Raw genomic sequence first — 19,310 nt, 5'->3', positions numbered from 1 at the left:
TATATCCAATAATGCGTTTTTACTTGACGCTTTTTTCGTCGACCTACGTTGTATTATACCGCATAACTTTCTACTGGATGTACCGATTTTGATAATTCTTTTTTTGTTGGAAAGAGGATATCCCTAGTTTGGTACTGTGATAAAGAAATCAGGATCTGATGATGGGATCCCAGAGAAATCGCGGGAAACTCTCGAAAATCTGCAATAACTTTTTACTGGGTGTACCGATTTTGATAATTTTTAATTTAATCGAAAGCTGATGTTTATCATGTGGTCACATATAAATTTTATCGAGATCTGATAACTACTTTTTGAGTAATCTTCGATAACGCGTAGTTGCTTGACTATTTTTTCGTCAATCTACGTTGTATTACTTGTCGGTGTAATTGAAGTCGGTTTTTTTTTTCGTTTGCGAGCAAACACAATTATTTACATTTCATATCTACAGAAAAATCTCATAGATGGCGCTGCTTTAAAATTGTCTTGTCTACTTATATTCATTTAATTATTTTTATCGGCTTAGTTACTTATATTGCGTGATTTTTATAGTGTGAAGCTAGCTTGTAATATAGCATGAAGATTAACATAATAACAACAACATTCAAATACGCTATATTAGATTACAAGTTATTACAGAATGCGTTGAGGAAATAAAGGTTCACTGCTCGTTCCCGGTAGGTGATAGCATGATAATATGTAGCCTATATGTTGACCCGACTTCTTAATAATATTTGTGCCAAATTTGAAGTAAATCCATGTGGTACTTTTTGAGTTTATCCCGGACATACATACAGACAAACAGACAAACAGACAAAAATTCTAAAACTATATTTTTGGCTTCGGTATCGATTGTAGATCACACCCCAAGTATTCTTTTAAAAAAATATTCAATGTACAGTTTTGACTTTCCTACCATTTTATTATTTGTAGATTTTAACACACTTATACAAAATATAATAATTAAAATTTTATATAGTACATCATAATTTCATTATAATTTGAGGATAACTATAAAACAAAATTATTTTCATATCTAGAACCATCTCCTAAGTACCTATCTAACATTATGAATCTAAGTATATACATTAGTATATAAACTAAAACAAATTCCATGTACACAGCCATAGTATTAAATACCCATCATTGATAAATGTATATTTTCCTTAATAAACCCTCAGGTGGAATACTCAATCGATTCAGTGAAAGCAGAAAGTCTTAAACCAGAAGATATCAACGAGTCAATAGATGGCGAACAAGTGGTCGCCCAAGACGTTTTCAGAGTAGACGGTAGGAGTGGTGCTCTACTAACTCGAGCGACGCTTGATAGAGAAAAAGTTTCAAGATATACTGTTATTGTTAAGGCTACGGATCAAGCCAGTCCGCTATCTGACAGGTTATCTAGCAGGTAAAATATTACAAATACAGTAACATATTACAAACAAAACTTAGAATTTTTTCTTCAGTCTTGAAATTAAATTGTCATGTCTAGCAACTTAACAGTTAATTTTTATTTTTTCCTTTACTACATAGAAAGAAAAAGATAAATTCAATCACATTACATATTTACCATATTTTGAATTGTTATGATTTAAATTTGTTTTTATTATCCACGACTTAATTATAATTGTCGACATATTTTAAATAAATATTTTTTTCAGCGCAACAATTCATGTAAATATACTGGATGATAACGACAACTATCCTCAGTTCAGTGAGAAAACGTATACAGTAAATATAGATGAAGATATAAGTGTCGCTGACAACCCTGTTATTGCTAGGATCAAGTGAGTGTCACAAATATACCATTATTATAAGTATATTAAGTATTTTATTGATCTATACATTATATAGAAAATAAAGAACGACCGATTGTGTATTCAAATATTGTCCATATTCACAATCCTATTATCGTTTGTGGATAATATCAAAGGAGTTTAATAAAATGTAATCACGTCCCTTTAGACCTTTTTTGAACAAAATAATCTAAAAGCATAAATTTCAATACGATCAGATTATTTAAATAACTCGATTTCGGGCATAAATAAACAAGAATATGTATTAATAAAATAACCGCTTTTTATTAAATGCATATCGATTTATACACGGTACATATACCAAAATAATATTTTTTACAATATTTCTCTGTCTGTTTGTCCCGGCTAATCTCTTAAACGGCTGGGCCGATTTTGACGGGACTTTCACTGGCAGATAGCCGATGTAATAAGGAGGAACTTAGGCTACTTTTATTTTAGGAAATTTATTTTGTAACTGCGAACTGAACAATATTTTTTTTAATTCCACGCGAACGAAATCACGGTCACAACTAGTTTAAATATATAATTCTTCGAAAAAATAAGAAATTCTTATCGTATTAAAAAATGTTATATTTCCGACAGAATTAATGCTTCCAACGTTATGCGTCCTTAAAGTCACTGAATCGTAAAATAAGAGACAAGTTGCTCCATTTCCTTGCTTCTTTTAAACATTAGAACGCCGAACGTCTGCGTACAAGAATTTATAAGTCTGGTATAAAACGTTGTTTATTGATATTGCATTTTCCGACATATTTAACATGAAATAGTAGTGGAAATTCACTGGATCTTTTTGTTCGTGCCAAATAAAGACTACCATTGTGTGCTTTTAATATTTTAATTCAGTAATAAAATAATGTGTTTTCAGTAAAAACAAACTTGTTTGGTTTTAATTGTTTAAAAATTACATAAAATGACTGTCAAAACTGCGTTTAGTTTCTATTGACTGCCTTCTTCTTTCCCGTTCTTCTTAACAGTATGTAAATAATCAAATCATTAATAATAATCAATTCCGGTGGTGAAGTTTTTATAACTATAATTTATTTAATTAAATCACGTTTGATTGCTATACAACATAAGCTTTTTTTATGTCTATCGTGTGTTTTCTTTACACGACATTGAATCACTCACTTCAGGCTATCGCAGTCCACTGCTGGACAGAGTTCCCCACAAGTTCACGCCAAAAATGGCGTGAACTCATGTGTGTTGCCCATAGTCACCACGCTGGGCAGGCGGGTTGGTGACCACAGGGCTAGCTTTGTCGCACCGAAGACGCTGCTGCTCGTCTTCGACCTGTGTATTTCAAAGCCAGCAGTTGGTTGGTTATAACACCATCGGTTGATTTTTAAAGTTCTATGGTGATAGTGGAACTGTGTTATCCGTTAGTCGCCTCTTACGACACCCACGGGAAGACAGGGGGTGCCTTCTTTACTGCCGTAACCGTGTGGTTACACGACATTGAATACATATCTCAAAATCCATTCTGCAATCATTCTGTCATATCTTGTTGTGTATTTGATAAAACTCAGTAACAGTCATTATAATTTCTCAAAAGATAGAATTCAATAGTTGAAAAAATAAAGCCGCCGCTTCGAAAACAGATAGGGTATCTATTTTTGTAGAGCTTATCTCGAGACAGACATTTTTAAGTTGTTACAGTATCGTAGTTCGATGATGTGGCGTGGTAGCAATCCAATTCCGTTAATAGAAACATGGCGTGCAATTTCTATAATGTACAAGGACACGATCGTGCTTGACAGACATTTTGATAGCAACATGCCATCTACTTAAGTTCTTGACGATACTCCTATTATATGATATGTCAACACCTTTTATGTATCTATTGGTCTATGATTTATAACCCGAGCACATAACCCGAGGATGGCTCGACCAATTCGGGTAATTTATTTTTTGTATGTTCCTTAGGGGCCACGGAAGGTTTTAACAATAAAAAATATTCAAAAAAAAATTCAAATCTGTTGACAGAACGAAATCTGTCCGGGCAGCTAGTATTGTATATTTTAAGAATCTTAATATTACTATTAGCTATTTTACAAGTTTCTGATTGTGAATTTATACTTTAGTGCATTAGTTATTAACTTTCATACTGCTTATCCTAAATCTAGACTTGGATTTTCTTCAAAATGTTCTGTTATACTACCCTTACTTTGGAATTCAGAAACACTTAAAAAGTCTTTGAAATTCTCGGTATCATTATCTAATATCACTAAAAATTCGTCCACGCAGAGCAACAGACGCGGATGTAGGATCAAACGCGGCTATCAGATATGCGATCATTGGGGGTAACACGCAAATGCAGTTCTCAATAGATAGCCTGAGCGGAGACGTGTCGTTGGTCAAACCACTCGATTATGAGCAAGTACGAAGCTACCGCTTAGTGATCAGAGCCCAAGGTAACAATATTAATTTTAAGTAACTTATATAGGTATTACCTTCCCTAAACACTAACTTCTATAAAGATATATTTCCAGTATTAAATAACAGAATAATTTGTTAGCTAGAGCAATTCTGATAAAATGTTTTACCCGGTTTCAGATTTGTGATTTATAGCTTTCCAAATCAACTAGATGGAAAAATAATCTTAAAAATTAATTAATACGTTTGTAAATTGTTCATTTCAATTTCAACCCACTTCAATTTCTCAGAAATCGTATTTTTTTCTTGCGAATAATATCCATAAAATAAATCTAATATGGAAATAAATCTAAATTGGAAACTTCAACTTTTTCCGTACCTAAAAAATTATCTAAGTTTTTTTAATCTTAAATAAACCTAACCTTTGTTACAACAACAACGCTTTTAGACGGCGGTAGCCCATCTCGTTCGAATACAACACAATTGCTGGTGAACGTCAAAGATGTGAACGACAACGCGCCTCGTTTCTATACGTCCTTGTTTCAAGAATCTGTGAGCGAGAATGTACCCGTCGGATACAGTATTGTGAGGGTAAGTGAAGGAAAATCTTGTTTTATTCGTGTGTTACGTACTCTTCTAAAGCTTTTCGTTTGCAGCTTTACAATAAATAGATATAAGGTATAAATAACTTGAAATTAACAATGTAAATATATTTGAATATTATTTGTTTAAGACTAATATAATAAAAATAATAAATTAGTATGAGGTAAAGTGGTTTGTTTCTTGTCTGGACCAATTAAAAGAACTTTTCAGGGTTTTTTTTTTGCTCCCTATTATTTTGATTAGTATATTTTCTTTATTTTTACAACTTGATATTGACAACTATTATCTTAAATGCCATAGACTCATTAACTCGAGAGTTTAATGACTTAATAATTTTTTGTCATTAAAGGTGCAAGCATACGACGCAGATGAAGGTGTGAACGCGGATTTAACGTATACTCTAGCAGACAAGGACTACAACGGGAACAATGATTTGCCTATTACGATTGATCCTCGGTCGGGATGGGTGTACACTTCAACACAATTGGACAGAGAAATTCAATCGAAGTACCAGCTTGAAGTACGTAAAAAATAATTTATTTAATCCATATCGATTGTAAGTAATAAATAAGGCCTTTTTACACAAAGAGTACTTGAATATTTTTGTGTGACCATATTTAAAACTAGTGAACAGTCTCCTATCAAAATATCATGGATTTTTTCATGATTGACCTGATAACAAAATGTATTTATTGACTCTATCGAGTTATGTACGTGTCTCTTGCGAAACAACAACTGTTAAACTGTCAAACAAATCAAAGTTCTATTTGAAAATACATCCAAATAGCATCACTCGCCAAGATAAATTGAACTGCTGTGAAAAATACATACAGCTGCAACAGAAACGAAATAAAATGATTATGATCGTATAAATGTGTTTAAATGTAAATTGAACTAATCTAGCCATCCAGTCGCCATAACCTTCCTTACAAGGTATATACATCTGTTATATGTATATGTAGATAATTGTATGTAAATTGTACAAAAAAAAAAATAGTCTGAGGTATTGGCAGTTGTATAATATGTACGTTGTATAATAAGTATCTATTGCAACTTTATAATAGTGACGAGTGTATCACACGGTAGTCATTAATTAAGAAACAAAATTTTAACCAAAAATAACTCATTCATCATAATAAATGAGTTTAGTACTACAGCCTATAACATCCACTGCTAGGCATTATATGCCTCTTTCTCCGTGTAGGAGAAGGATTTTGATTTCACGAAATTTTTAATTTCTTCCTTTAGGTCACAGCAACAGACAACGGAACACCACCGCGATCTGCAACCGCCTCGGTAGTAGTTGTAATACAAGACGTAAATGATAACGATCCCGTTTTCTCCCCCCCACAATACGAGGTAGAGTTAGCGGAAGACGAACCGCCCGGAACTCCTGTTGTCACCGTTACTGCCACTGACGCTGATGAAGATAATCGGTAATTTAATTACTTGAAACTAGTAACAAATTGTTTCATTTACATAATTGTCATCAAATTGTTACGTAATATATAATAAACTAAATAATAAATGGTCTGATACTGACTAACTTTATCCGACAATATATTCGTGTTACGCAAATTAGGGGACATAAATTGCCAATGCTCTCATTCCCATGAGGTCGCTCGTTATGTCCCTTGTCTTACCTGTTATTATTACCAAAAGGTTTATTTGACACTTCGCTTGGTTATAATCCTAACATTAATAACAGCCGCTCCATTTTTATGATTCAGCATCAGTTATAACAACGTAATATATAAACTGTATTTATCATAAACAAAATCGATATATGTTTAGAACCATATCATTTTAAGTCCATCTAAATTATTATTTTGTGTGCAAACACATAAGGAACTGATCCTGTGAAATTCAATGTTTAATTTAATTCAATGTTTGTTTTACTTCTGAATTTTGGAATAGTCTAGCAATTAAAACGCCAGTTCTGTAGCTTATATATAAAAATATTTCATTTTTATAATATTGCCGTACATGTTTCGTTAACGTGGCACAAATAGCATGCCGTTGTGGTAGCAACAGCTCAGTTCTGCAGTTCAGTTCCGTACCAAAAGCCTAACGTTTCTAACAAATCACACAGATATCATTGTTTGATTGCATTATGCTGGTTTCCACTACAGGGTATCCGAGGGAAAGGGTGATTAAATAATAATATGTTTATTTTCTTTGTTACTTTCTAGATTACACTACGAAATCACTGGCGGTAACACACGCGGTCGTTTCTCTATAACTTCACAAAATGGCCGCGGGCTAATAACAGTCGCTCAGCCGTTAGACTTCAAACAGGAACGGAGATACGTTCTAACAGTGACTGCTACTGACTCTGGAGGGAGATCTGATACAGCCATGGTCCATATCAATATAACTGATGCGAATAACTACGCACCAGTCTTTGAAAATGCGCCTTATACTGCTTCAGTAAGATACTTATTTTCTAAAATATTATCTACAAGCTTGTGTGTTTTTAATGCTAATTCTTTTTTCATACAAAATAAATGGACTTCTATAAAAAAAGAAACAATAAATCTATTTAGACAAAGAGTTTACTTATCTATGACTTTGGAATTTGTTTGATTGAAATTATTGCAATATTGTATAAATAAAGCATATAATTAAGATATTATTATAGACAAAGAAAGTACATAAAGACACAAAATCAATAGCAACTTAACAAATTATATTATACATACATTAAAATCAACTAATAAATATATATTTTTTAATTTTACCAGGTTTTCGAAGACGCGCCAATCGGTACGACGGTTCTAGTAGTTTCCGCGACTGACAGCGACGTGGGAGTAAATGCACAGATAACGTACACGCTAAGTTCGGAAATATCCAACGAGGCTGTTGCTCATCACGAACAGGAATTCCTTATTAACCCACAAACCGGTGCCATCACTACCAATAGACTACTTGATCGAGAAACTATGAGTGGTAAGAATTAGTACTAATTTTATGAAGAGTAATTATTGTTGAACAAACATAAAACCAATGTTATGTATTAACATTAGTTAATAAAGGAGTTAGTATTGTATCATCGCTCGGTTGTTTTAATACTCGCATCCCTACATAGTAATTGAATGTTAAATGAAGAAAAATTTTGCTTGAAGTCAAATAGTTAAGATTTCCTTAATATTGTACAAAAATATAAAAGCTTTCGTCACAATTTCTCCTAAATTCTTTAATTTAGACCATTTGTATATTAACGTTTTTGTCATTTTGAAACTTCCGATATTTCGGTGACATTGCTGACGCTTTAGTCATGGGTGATATTACCTATATATTAAAAAACATTAATGTAATTCTTTAGTGCCGTAGCCACACACGTGCTGTGTGGCTACGGCACTAAAGAATTTAGCCACCCCTCTCTTCCCGTGGGTGTCGTAAGAGGCGACTAAGGGATAACAAGGTTCCACAACCACCTTGTAACTTTAAGAAGCCGACTGATGGCGGGATAACCATCCAACTGCTGGCTTTGAAATACACAGGCCAAAGACGGGCAGCAGCGTCTTCGGTGCGACAAAGCCAGTACTGCGGTTACCAACCCGCTTGCCCAGCATGGTGACTATGGGCAAAACACATGAGTTTACGTTATTTTTGGCGTAAACTTGTGGAGGCCTGTGTCCAGCAGTGGACTGTATAGGCTGTAATGATGATTAAAAAACAATGTAAAAATAATGTTTCGAAATGAATAAAAATCGAAATTTTAATAAATACTTGTTATTCCCAGGTTATTTGTTAACGGTGACTGCTCGGGATGGAGGTGTGCCGTCTCTGTCTGATACGACGGATGTAGAGATCTCTGTAGTAGATGTCAATGACAATGAACCGGTATTCAAACAACAGCTTTACACTGCTAGTATTGTGGAAGATGCCTTAGTTGGTGAGTCTTTAGCTTCAAGTATAGCTTGTACAAGACACACTTGTACAAGGTACACAAATTTTTTAGCAAAAATAAGACAAAAAGTTTCATTAAACAAGAAAATAATAAATAATTACTAAAATAGTTTACAAAAGAAAATATACAAATGAAGCTTTATTTTTTTCCATTTAAATATTTCCAATTTTTGCTTGAATGTTTTTTATAAGAAACAGTATTGCTCGCAATTAATCGCATACACTTAATCAGTAGTGGTGTTCTATACCGTATATATTACGTAAAAGAATTCATCCTAATTAAAGTATATTAAAACGATTTTGATTTTGATTTCAAGTAATTCAAAAATTCAATTCAAATTTGATTAATTCGCTATTTAACAATAATTTAATAGGTACATCCGTAACTCAAGTTAGCGCGACCGATGCGGATGTAGGGCTAAACGGTAGAGTACATTACGAGCTAGAGACTAGAGATAAGGAGGAAGGATCGTTTGTGATCGACCCTGCATCCGGAGTTATAAGAACTAATAAGGCGTTAGACAGAGAATCTGTAGCCATTTACGATTTGAAGGCTTTAGCTATAGATGGCGGGACCCCTCCGCAAAGTGCCACAGTAAGTATAAATATACTTACTTAAAAATAATCTTTTTCAAGGATAAAATTAATTTTTAAGAACTATAAATTGCAATAATCTCTTCAGAATAATGAAACCTAGACTATCATATATGTTACTTTTAATGTTACGCGTAAATAAGGAATTGGCCGACAATTTATTAAGGTTGATAAAAATGTCCAATTTCTGGGCAAATACTTCTTTTTCAACTAAGGAAAGAAGAAACTTGATTTACTCGGCTAACTTTTGGACAACATTTTTTTTTAATTTTTGCAAACCTTTATCAAATGAATTATTGTATGTTATAAATTTAGCAAAGTATTCTGATTTTATTTCCAAACAGGTAATAGTACACATAAAAGTGGAAGATATAAACGATTCGCCGCCAGTTTTCGAGAGTGATTGTCTGACATTTTACGTGCCGGAGAACAGTCCAATCGGTACCACTGTTGGGTCTATTCATGCACACGATCCGGACGAAGGTCCCAACGCTGTTGTACATTACTCCATTAAAGGTAAGGTTGCCTTGGAGTTGTCTGAATTTTCTAGTGGGGTGGATGACGAAATCTCAAACCAAACGTCAAAGAATTGCTATAGTAGCTAGCTAGCAAAAACCTTCTCGCTCTTTATACCTGGAATATGCATTATAAAATTTTGTGATGTATACAGTTTTTGATAGCTTATCCATATGCTTTTTAAAGGAAACAGAATAATTGTTAACAGTAAACAAAAATAACCTTCAATGACAGACAACCATTACTAATTGATGAAATTTGATTTTATGTGATAGAAATAATTGGCAAAATACTAATAATAGTTCAAGTGTAAGATAATTTGACGTAAATATGATTGTTTACAGGCGGAGACGATTCCAACAGCTTTTCCTTAGAAACACGCCAAGGTTCAGACAGAGCTGAGCTAGTGACAATGGTAGACCTTGATTATGAAAGTCCTAGGAAAAAATATGAGCTCGTTATAAGAGCCGCAAGTCCACCGCTTTGGAATGACGTTAGAGTTGAAATTTTAGTCACTGATATGAACGATAACGCCCCCATGATGAAGGATTTTCAGATAATTTTCAATAATTACAAGGATTGTTTTCCCGTTGGTCCGTTTGGTAGAGTACCAGCGTATGATGCGGATGTTACTGACAAGGTAAGTTAATTTAACTTGTGTTATAGTGTTTTTTATACACTTTTGGTTGTTTTCTCTAGTTTTCCAGGATATATTAAAGTCTTTATTTGCTTTCCTTAGTAACTAATAATACACATATAGAATGTATATAAAAAGTAGAAATGAATACACACCGGTGATCTTATCGATAAAGCAGATATTTTTGTTTTACAAAGTTGTTTGTAAAAGATGTTTAAAAAGATTAATTCTTTATATATTTTACAGTTACAATATCGAATTTTGTCCGGGAACAACGCAAATTTGGTGCTCCTTAATGAGACTACTGGTGCGATGACCTTGTCACCTCAACTAAATACAAACGTTCCCAAATTGGCTACTATGGAAATATCTGTAACAGGTAAGGAATATACTCCTATATATGTATGATAAAAACGTAACGAGGCCAACGAAATACACAGATAATTTTTCGAAACAATAATATAGAAAATAAAAAACCCATTTTTGAAGTAAAACTTCTTTACGCACGCTTAATTTGGGGTATAAGCTGGTGAATGCGTGACGAGAGCGTTACGAAAAATGTGATCGTTTGAGGCGAACGGAAGTTGAGAGGGAGATATAAGTTAGATTGAGCTAAAGAAGTTTTACTTTAGTAGTGTGGTCTAAAGCACACTCGTTTATTATTTTGTGTGTACATAAATGCACATATAAACCTCCTTTGCCTATATAACCTCCTTTGTAAATACTTGAACATAGCTTCAATGTATAGTGTAGCTTATATAGGAATAAAAGAAACCGTTAACGGTAAAGGACCACGCAATTCGGCTAGTTTAAAATAATAAGTCATACTGACCCGAGATATTTTACCAATTGTGTCCAAGGGACAATACCAAAACTTTTAATTCCACCATTTAAGAATTTGGGTCGAGTTTGAAAACAATATTAAACGTATGCAAGATAAATTTATGTTTTGATCAAGTTTTTCGTTCGATGTACTAAATTATTATCAGAAAAGGATTACTTTGGACTAGAGAAGTACGTAATCGGCTTTTTAACGTTTTAGATGGGGTGAATGAAGTTAAAGCTATCATGCAACTATTAGTTCGACTTATAACAGAAGAAATGCTGTTCAACTCAATAACGGTTCGTTTGAACGACATGACAGCTGAACAATTCCTGTCGCCTTTGCTCGGATTCTTCATTGACGGTCTAGCAGCTATCATACCTTGTCCGAAAGAGAACATTTACATATTTAGTGTACAAGTAAGTTAAATGTTCTATAATTTAACAAATAATATTTAAACCATATTGTTCTTTTGTGTGTAGATATATAGGTACAATATCAACAGTTATTTATTTTATCATTAAGTAAGTAAATGTATACGGAACATAATATATTGATATGAGTCAATATATATTTATCATCATATATTACTGTATAGGTGTCGGTAGGTAGGTGTCATAGGTAGTCACCTAAAATACCGACGGTTTGTGGGTTCGATTCCCGCTCGGAATAGATATTTATATTGTACAAATATTTTTTTCCGGTTTGGATGTCTGTTCTTCTAGGTCTCGCCACCGCGCCTCAGATATCACGTTAAGCCGTCGGTTCCGGTTGTTATCATAAATATTTGATAGCGATCGTTACTCATATTAGGGAACATATTCGCTAACCCACGGTGGGGAAAATAATGAATTAAGCTCCAATCGTTCTCCTACATGGAAGAAGAGACCTATGCCCAGCAGTATGATGTTATAGGCTGAATCGTGATAGATAGATAAAATGTAGTAGTAGTAGTCAATAGCTACTTTTTAAACTTTCATACCTACAAATCGCTGGCTTTACTATGTGGATTTTATACAGAATTTTAGCACTGGCATGGTTAATTTTGACAGTCAATTTGAACTAGTAACGATGAGTTATCTTTCATGAGGCCTGAACTTATCTTTCGTGAGGAATAGGCCTCTTCGTACTGGTGGCAAACATGCGTACGATCAGCCTTAGAATCAAATTATAAAATCCTTTGGAACCCTTTCCCTGTAGCTATGCCTACAAAAATGTTCCTTTTGGACCTTTGCCCAGTAGTGGCTCATTAAATTTATAAGTTATATTTTACTATAGCATAGTACCTATATAAGTATGCTTTCTCCAGGACGATACAGATGTAACCGGAAACATACTGAACGTATCGTTTTCTGCTCGTCGACCGGAAGCAGAGGTTGGTATTGGAGGCGATACGTCTCAATACTATTCGCCAACGCACTTGCGTGAACGAGTGTACTTGCATCGTTCGACACTGGCGCGTTTAGCTACTGTACAGGTGAGTGGTAAAACTGTATTCATGTTTTTGTAAGTCTTTTATTGTTATTTCGACCTATACTGACCTGTGTGAGGTTGAAGTAAGACACCAGTCAACGAAATTAAAAAGACAACAGCAATTCAGCTTTAGTAGTCCCTCTCTCTCTCTCTCTCTCTTTCTCTCCCTCTCTCTCCCTTTCTCTCCCTCTCTCTCTGTCTTGCTTCTACTATCAAAGCCTCTAAAGTTCCGTTTAATTATGACAAAGGAATAATAAACACAAATTAATAAAGTGCTATATTAAATACTAAAATTCTTGTTACTTTTTTGAATAGTAGAGACATAATAGGTTTGATAGTTATACGCAAATTGTAATTTTATTTACAATACTTGCCGAATTTTGCAGAATTTATGTTATAATATATTTAACTTTTTTAAGGTTCTTCCCTTTGACGACAACATCTGCGTGCACGAGCCCTGCCTCAACTATGAAGAATGTCTCACCGTTTTAAAATTCGGAAACGCGTCTGGCTTCATACATAGTGACTCTGTACTATTTCGTCCGATTTATCCTGTCACTACGTTTACCTGCCAATGCCCACAAGGATTTACTGGTAAGTGTAACTTTAACTCTAGTAGTTAATTGATTTATGTTTAACCATTAATATCACGAAAATTTACGTAAGTAACTTATGAAGCCAGTTTTTATTTATTTTTTGCGATAATTTTGTGTCAAAATTTTTTCGTATAGTCTATGTACTTTTTCTTTTTTCTAACATTATTAAGGTATTAAGTTGTTCAATCAATTAAAATCAAAAACAACTGTATGAAAACAGCCTTCAAGAGTATCTTTGAATCATCAGTTTACAGATCAATTTCAAGTTTACAGATTCATTTTTTTACCGTTAAAAATGAAAATGAAGTGAACCACCAATTCAGAATTATGATTCCACAGAAAATCCACAGTTACTGTTTAAAAAAAATACCGTGTTTTAATATAAAATTCGTAATACCTTGCATGAAATTCAGCGTCACTAAATCCACAAATCTTTATGTTAATCACATTGTATTTGTGTGCTTAGGATCCCGCGAGCACTATATGTGCGACACGGAGGTAGACCTGTGCTACTCATCGCCTTGCCGCAACAACGGCACCTGTGTAACTCGCGAGGGAGGATATAGTTGCGTATGCGCACCCGGATATACCGGTAAGCAATTTACTTCACACATTCACACACATCTGAAGTAACTATACAGGTGGATGCAAACGAGAGGCGATCAATTAAATTAGAACTTAAACAAGGATCGCGAATTCCAAATTATCAAAAGCACTGGGATTATACCATTTCAAAACTATATACGAGTAAATGTGTCAAATAAAAAATTATTAAGTTTTGTGTAAACCCATCTTGAGCCTATCATATGATTGTTTTTTTTTTTTCTTTATAGCTGGCTTAGAACTATTCGTCAGTGTAGCAGTATTTACCTATATATTTTATACGTATAAAATCATACGTATAAATTCGTACGTACATAATGGCTGTATTTTTCCTCAGGTGTCAACTGTGAAACTATCCTAACAAAAGCGACATGTGACATGAACGGCGACGGCAGTATATGTCGCAGTGGGTCACAGTGTGTGGCAAAACGAGAGGGGGGTATTCTGTGTCAAGGTTGCAACATAGACTCTGCTTACACCACATCTATGTGCGAGTTGAAAGCTAGAAGCTTTCCAGTGACGTCATTCTTGACTTTCCCGGGGATCAAGAGACGGCATCGGTTCCATTTGAAGTTAAAGTAAGTGTTTACTATATTTAACTTATTTCATTGATAGCTAAATTTACTCGTTTTCACTCGATATTGCCTTTATCTTTATTAAGTTTTTCTGAAGAATAAAATCATTCTGCAACTAGCAGATGCACTATAGCTTGAGGCGGTTCAATCTCTACTAATAGCAAATTTTGCATCGGTCAAACAGGTATTTGGTGGTTTGAATGTGTCCGATCGGGGTGGATAAATCCCCCGGTCCTGCATAGAGTTATCTTCCTACTGAGAATCGTTGATTGCATTTATAGTTACTTTTAAATTTTCTCTGTTCTCCTTTTAACACAAAATACTATACACTAAGATGACGCATTTAATATCTTATTCTAAATAAGAAAATGTTTTGTCAATAAAGATTCGCAACCCAAACATCATCCGGTCTACTCTTATACAATGGTCGATACAACGAAAGGCACGACTTCATAGCATTAGAGGTGATCAGTTCCAACGCCGGTCGTGGCGGGGGGGCAGGTTTGAGGTTCACCTTCGCCTTGGGAGGGGGGAAAACTGAAGTGACAGTAGAGGGTGATGTGGCTAACGGAATGTGGCATACCGTTGAAGTGGAATATTTTAACCGGGTAAGTTTACATCAAATTTTTTAACTTTATCTTGGTAAACACAAAAACACAAAATACAGGAATTATGTAAATAGGTGCATTCGTTTGGAAGTTATGCGCGTAACGTGTGTACGACGTATGTTTCCCTGATTTATGTTCGTTTTTACAAATACATAGGTTTATATTAACGAACTTTTAATGAAGAATTTTGGGAAGCGAATTTTATTACAAAATTTAAATTTTACTCCCAGACTGCAACAATGATCTTGGATGATTGTGACAAAATGCTGTCATTGGCGGGCGCCGCTGATTTCGGTGTGAAGTACGCATGCGCGAATTTTACGAAAAAAGTGTTGCCACCACGATGCGATATTCCAACCGAAGTTTGCCACAGGTAATAAAAATTAAAAATATATGAAATAAAAATACGTTGATTACAACTTTTAGTTCCTAAGAAAATGTAGTTATGGCAACTAGTAACTAATAACAACTTCTTTATTAAGTTTATTCCCTAAAAACGGGAGCTACTTGAATCTACTAATATACATCTTATCTACTTTTGAACTGATTGACTGACTACTTTTTGCCACTTGTCACTTCTTTAGTTTAGCAAAACCAAATTTCTAGTTTTTTTTTTTTCTTAGCAGTAAAATATTTGCAATACATGTTCAAATAATTGTAATGATGTATTGTAATATTATGCTTTTAAATTTAAAATATATTATTCAATTATATGTATCGATAGATCATTATTTTCAAACAGATTCCTCGACCTGACGGGACCCTTACAAATTGGAGGACTACCGAACATACCAAGCAGTTTCCAAGTTAAGAACAAAGACTTCGTCGGCTGCATATCTGACTTGTATATCGACCACAAATTTGTAGATCTTAACAGGTACAGTTTTATTTGAATTAATTTTTAATACACACTACAAATATAGGATTAATATTAATTTGTCATGGTTGTCGTTTGGAAATTGATGATGTTTCCCAAGCTTTTTCTATGCGTGGTTTCTCGGGTTCTGGTGGTCATACTAATGTATAATATCTTAAATCTTAAATTAAGTAATTGCCGTCATAACGTTCTAAATATAATTACATAAATATATTGAAAAAATTTCTGTATATTTCAGAATATAATGTTTATTTTATTCTTGTAGTATATAATGTTTATTTTATTGTTTTAGTTACGTAGCAGATAACGGAACTCTAGCCGGCTGTCCGGAGAAGAGGTCTCAATGTAGTAGCGCACCTTGCTATAATGATGGGGAGTGCCTTGATCTATGGGATACCTTCTTGTGTCGGTGTAGAGAGGGATACACTGGGAAGGATTGCGCAGAATGTAAGTTGATTTTTAGTACGCTGGATGAGATAGATGACGCGCCGATATTCATAATTTCATCATTGGGGAAATTCAATACTTTATATTGGTTCACGTTTTTGGTCACTCTTCTGTACTTTTGATTCATGCGATGTATGTTCGTACGTTTACGGCTGACTTTCCTTCCGACGAGGCACCATGGGATAGATTGCACCCGGACGCTTAACTAAGTCCAGAGTTTGTTCTAAAAAAAGTAAACTATGTCTTCTTATTCTTCTATAAATTTTATCGTTACTGGGTTTTTGGTTGTAAAATATCATTCCGTGATTCATAGGAATACGACAAGAACCAATGTACCTATTAATTTGCATGAGTATCGAAGCTATGACAAAACACTTGATTTTCAACTGACCTCATAAAAAGGTTATCAATTCCAATGTAATTTTTTATGTGTACCATCCGTACCGATTTTAATATTTTTTAATCGAATGCTAGTGCTTGTCCTGTAGTCCATTTAAATTTGATCGAAATCTGATGACTACTTTTTAAATAATCCCTAGTAATGCGTATTTAATTTTTGATTATTTCGTCTACCTGCGTCGATGTAGTTATAAACCGGTGTTGTCTCGTTCACTCGCAAACACAATAAGGTACCATGCCCTGTGTATATATCCCGTTCTGGCCGTAAGTACGTAACCAAGCTGCCCGCAGCCGCGGCGCCGCCGTGGCGCTTCAGCGGCGACGGCTCGCTGTCGTTCAACCCGCTGCTGCGGCCCATCACGCTGCCGTGGCTCAACGCGCTGTCGCTGCGCACGCGCCAGCCCGACGCCTTCCTCATGTCCGTGCAAGTCGGCCAGAACAGCTCCGTGCTGCTCTCCGTGAGTGTCTCTCTCTCTCTCTCACACACACACGCACACACACACAAATATATTAAATTTTTGGCATAGAAGATTGCTTGTCCTAGTAAACTAGAAAAGGTTGTATTTTGTGATTTTTGCGTTATTCATTGCTTCAGCCTGTAATATCCAACTACTGGGCATAGGCCTCTTTCCCCATGTAAGAGAAGGATCAGAGCTTAATCCACCACGCTGCTCCAATGCGGGTTGGCGGATATATTCCCTAATATGGGTAACGATCGCTATCAGGTGTACATGATAACAACCGGGACCGATGGCTTGACGTGCTCCCCGAGGCACGGTGGGGAGACCCACAAGGACTGCACAAACACCCATACCATGGCAAACACCTGTATGGCCAATACAAATGTTCGTCATGTGCGGGGATCGAACCCGCAACCGCCAGCGCAACATGTACAATCCATGGCTGTAACCGTTACGTCAAAGCGGCATTATTCATATATAAAAGTAAATTAGGCTCATACATAATAAATACTGTCAATTAAAAGGGAATAGATCTATGCTATAAAAGATAGTCAAAAGTCTTTCTGCAATCTTTTCGTAGGTTAAATGAGAACAATGGCAACCCAAATATAGAACTTAAGTACTAAATCTTAGAACATATTTACTTTACAGCTGAAATCTGGTCTCCTCCACTATTCATACAACGGCGAAACAATGTTCCTACCATCACCTACTCTAGCTGATGGTGACTGGCATCGTATTGAAATCAAATGGTTGGGAACAGATATATCAGTAACCATAGATTATGGCCTGCGAAACGCCTTGCTGCCGATGCTAGCTAACAAAATACAGGGACAATATATTGGAAAAATTTTAATTGGTGGACCTGATACCACAGCTGGTCTACTCGCCTCTGATGTTGGGTACTTTGAAGGATGTATTCAGGTATTGCTTAAATATATTATTTATGTTACAATTACTTTTATTTTACTTTTTCTGTCTTGGTTTAAATATTTAATAAGTGTCATGAAGTATGAATTCTGATTTTTTATAATTTTATTTAAATTAATTATAGACCACTGTTGAAATATTTTAACCATTATTGTTGTTTTGTAGGATGTACGAGTAGGAACAGCGCAGTCGTTACTAAACCGACCCACGGTACGAGAAAATGTAAGAGACGGATGTCAATCGCGAGCTGACTGTTTGCTATCTATTTGTCCACCTAATGTAAGTGTATGAGAATATTTAATTTTATTAACTTGTTATTCTAAAATTTTTCTCCTTCATTTTAATTTAATGAAACTACAAAATTTACGGATTGAAACATTTTCAGAGCAAATGCGTATCAACGTGGGATAATACGGAGTGTATATGTGACAAAGGGCGGGTAGGGCCGCAGTGCGTCGCCGCTTGCGACCTCAACCCTTGCAGCGAGCACGCACGGTGCGTACCCGACGACACCGACAGAGGGTACCACTGTTCCTGTGACGATGGGTACATTATGACTGGTAAGTGTTTTTTTGTTAACGGACTCAGAATTTATATTTCGAGTTGACTGGAGTTTTCGTAATTAAGTATTTAACAGTGGCAATGCTTTCTAATTTTTCAGCATCAAGTGGATTCACCTTGTGTATAACAATAATATATTGTTTTCAAGTTTCTCTATTTCAATCACTTGTGGCTTTTATTCTCGCTCGGGATGGATATTTGTAATTGTACAAATATTTCTTTCCGATTTGGTGTCTCTCCATCGTGCCTCGGAGCAAACGGTCCCGGTTTTTGTCATAGACACCTGTTAACAGTTATTACTCATACTAGGCAGAGTATCTTGCCAACCCTTATTCTTTATCTCCATGGAGAAAAAGGCATATGCCCAGCAGTTGGAGTTATAGAAAAATATAGTGTAGCAGCAGTAGTCGAAAATCACTTTTCAAACTTTCATATTTACAAATTGCTGGCTTTACTATGACTGGATTTTTATATGGAATTTTAGCACAGGTATGGTTAATTTTGACCG

General features: G+C 34.9%; 1 protein-coding gene across 1 annotated transcript in view; it reads left to right on the top strand.

The window, feature by feature from the left end:
* The window catches only part of LOC123654496 (protocadherin-like wing polarity protein stan), a 50,728-nt gene that overhangs the window by 9,867 nt on the left and 21,551 nt on the right, over positions 1-19,310 (top strand). The window contains exons 4-29 of the mRNA XM_045590396.1: positions 1,179-1,405; positions 1,659-1,784; positions 4,059-4,225; positions 4,636-4,778; positions 5,140-5,310; positions 6,039-6,226; positions 6,983-7,220; positions 7,535-7,739; positions 8,536-8,688; positions 9,077-9,297; positions 9,641-9,812; positions 10,157-10,452; positions 10,696-10,828; positions 11,492-11,691; positions 12,582-12,749; positions 13,165-13,339; positions 13,808-13,933; positions 14,282-14,522; positions 14,905-15,127; positions 15,358-15,500; positions 15,870-16,004; positions 16,297-16,451; positions 17,142-17,308; positions 17,963-18,235; positions 18,407-18,520; positions 18,627-18,801. Of these exons, the coding sequence (XP_045446352.1) occupies positions 1,179-1,405; positions 1,659-1,784; positions 4,059-4,225; positions 4,636-4,778; positions 5,140-5,310; positions 6,039-6,226; positions 6,983-7,220; positions 7,535-7,739; positions 8,536-8,688; positions 9,077-9,297; positions 9,641-9,812; positions 10,157-10,452; positions 10,696-10,828; positions 11,492-11,691; positions 12,582-12,749; positions 13,165-13,339; positions 13,808-13,933; positions 14,282-14,522; positions 14,905-15,127; positions 15,358-15,500; positions 15,870-16,004; positions 16,297-16,451; positions 17,142-17,308; positions 17,963-18,235; positions 18,407-18,520; positions 18,627-18,801 (4,735 nt within the window). The remainder of the gene's footprint in view (positions 1-1,178; positions 1,406-1,658; positions 1,785-4,058; positions 4,226-4,635; positions 4,779-5,139; positions 5,311-6,038; positions 6,227-6,982; positions 7,221-7,534; positions 7,740-8,535; positions 8,689-9,076; positions 9,298-9,640; positions 9,813-10,156; positions 10,453-10,695; positions 10,829-11,491; positions 11,692-12,581; positions 12,750-13,164; positions 13,340-13,807; positions 13,934-14,281; positions 14,523-14,904; positions 15,128-15,357; positions 15,501-15,869; positions 16,005-16,296; positions 16,452-17,141; positions 17,309-17,962; positions 18,236-18,406; positions 18,521-18,626; positions 18,802-19,310) is intronic.

The sequence above is a fragment of the Melitaea cinxia genome, chromosome 6, assembly GCF_905220565.1.
Source record: "Melitaea cinxia chromosome 6, ilMelCinx1.1, whole genome shotgun sequence".
NCBI classification, from domain to species: domain Eukaryota; kingdom Metazoa; phylum Arthropoda; class Insecta; order Lepidoptera; family Nymphalidae; genus Melitaea; species Melitaea cinxia.
This window is presented reverse-complemented; position numbering and strand designations above follow the sequence as displayed.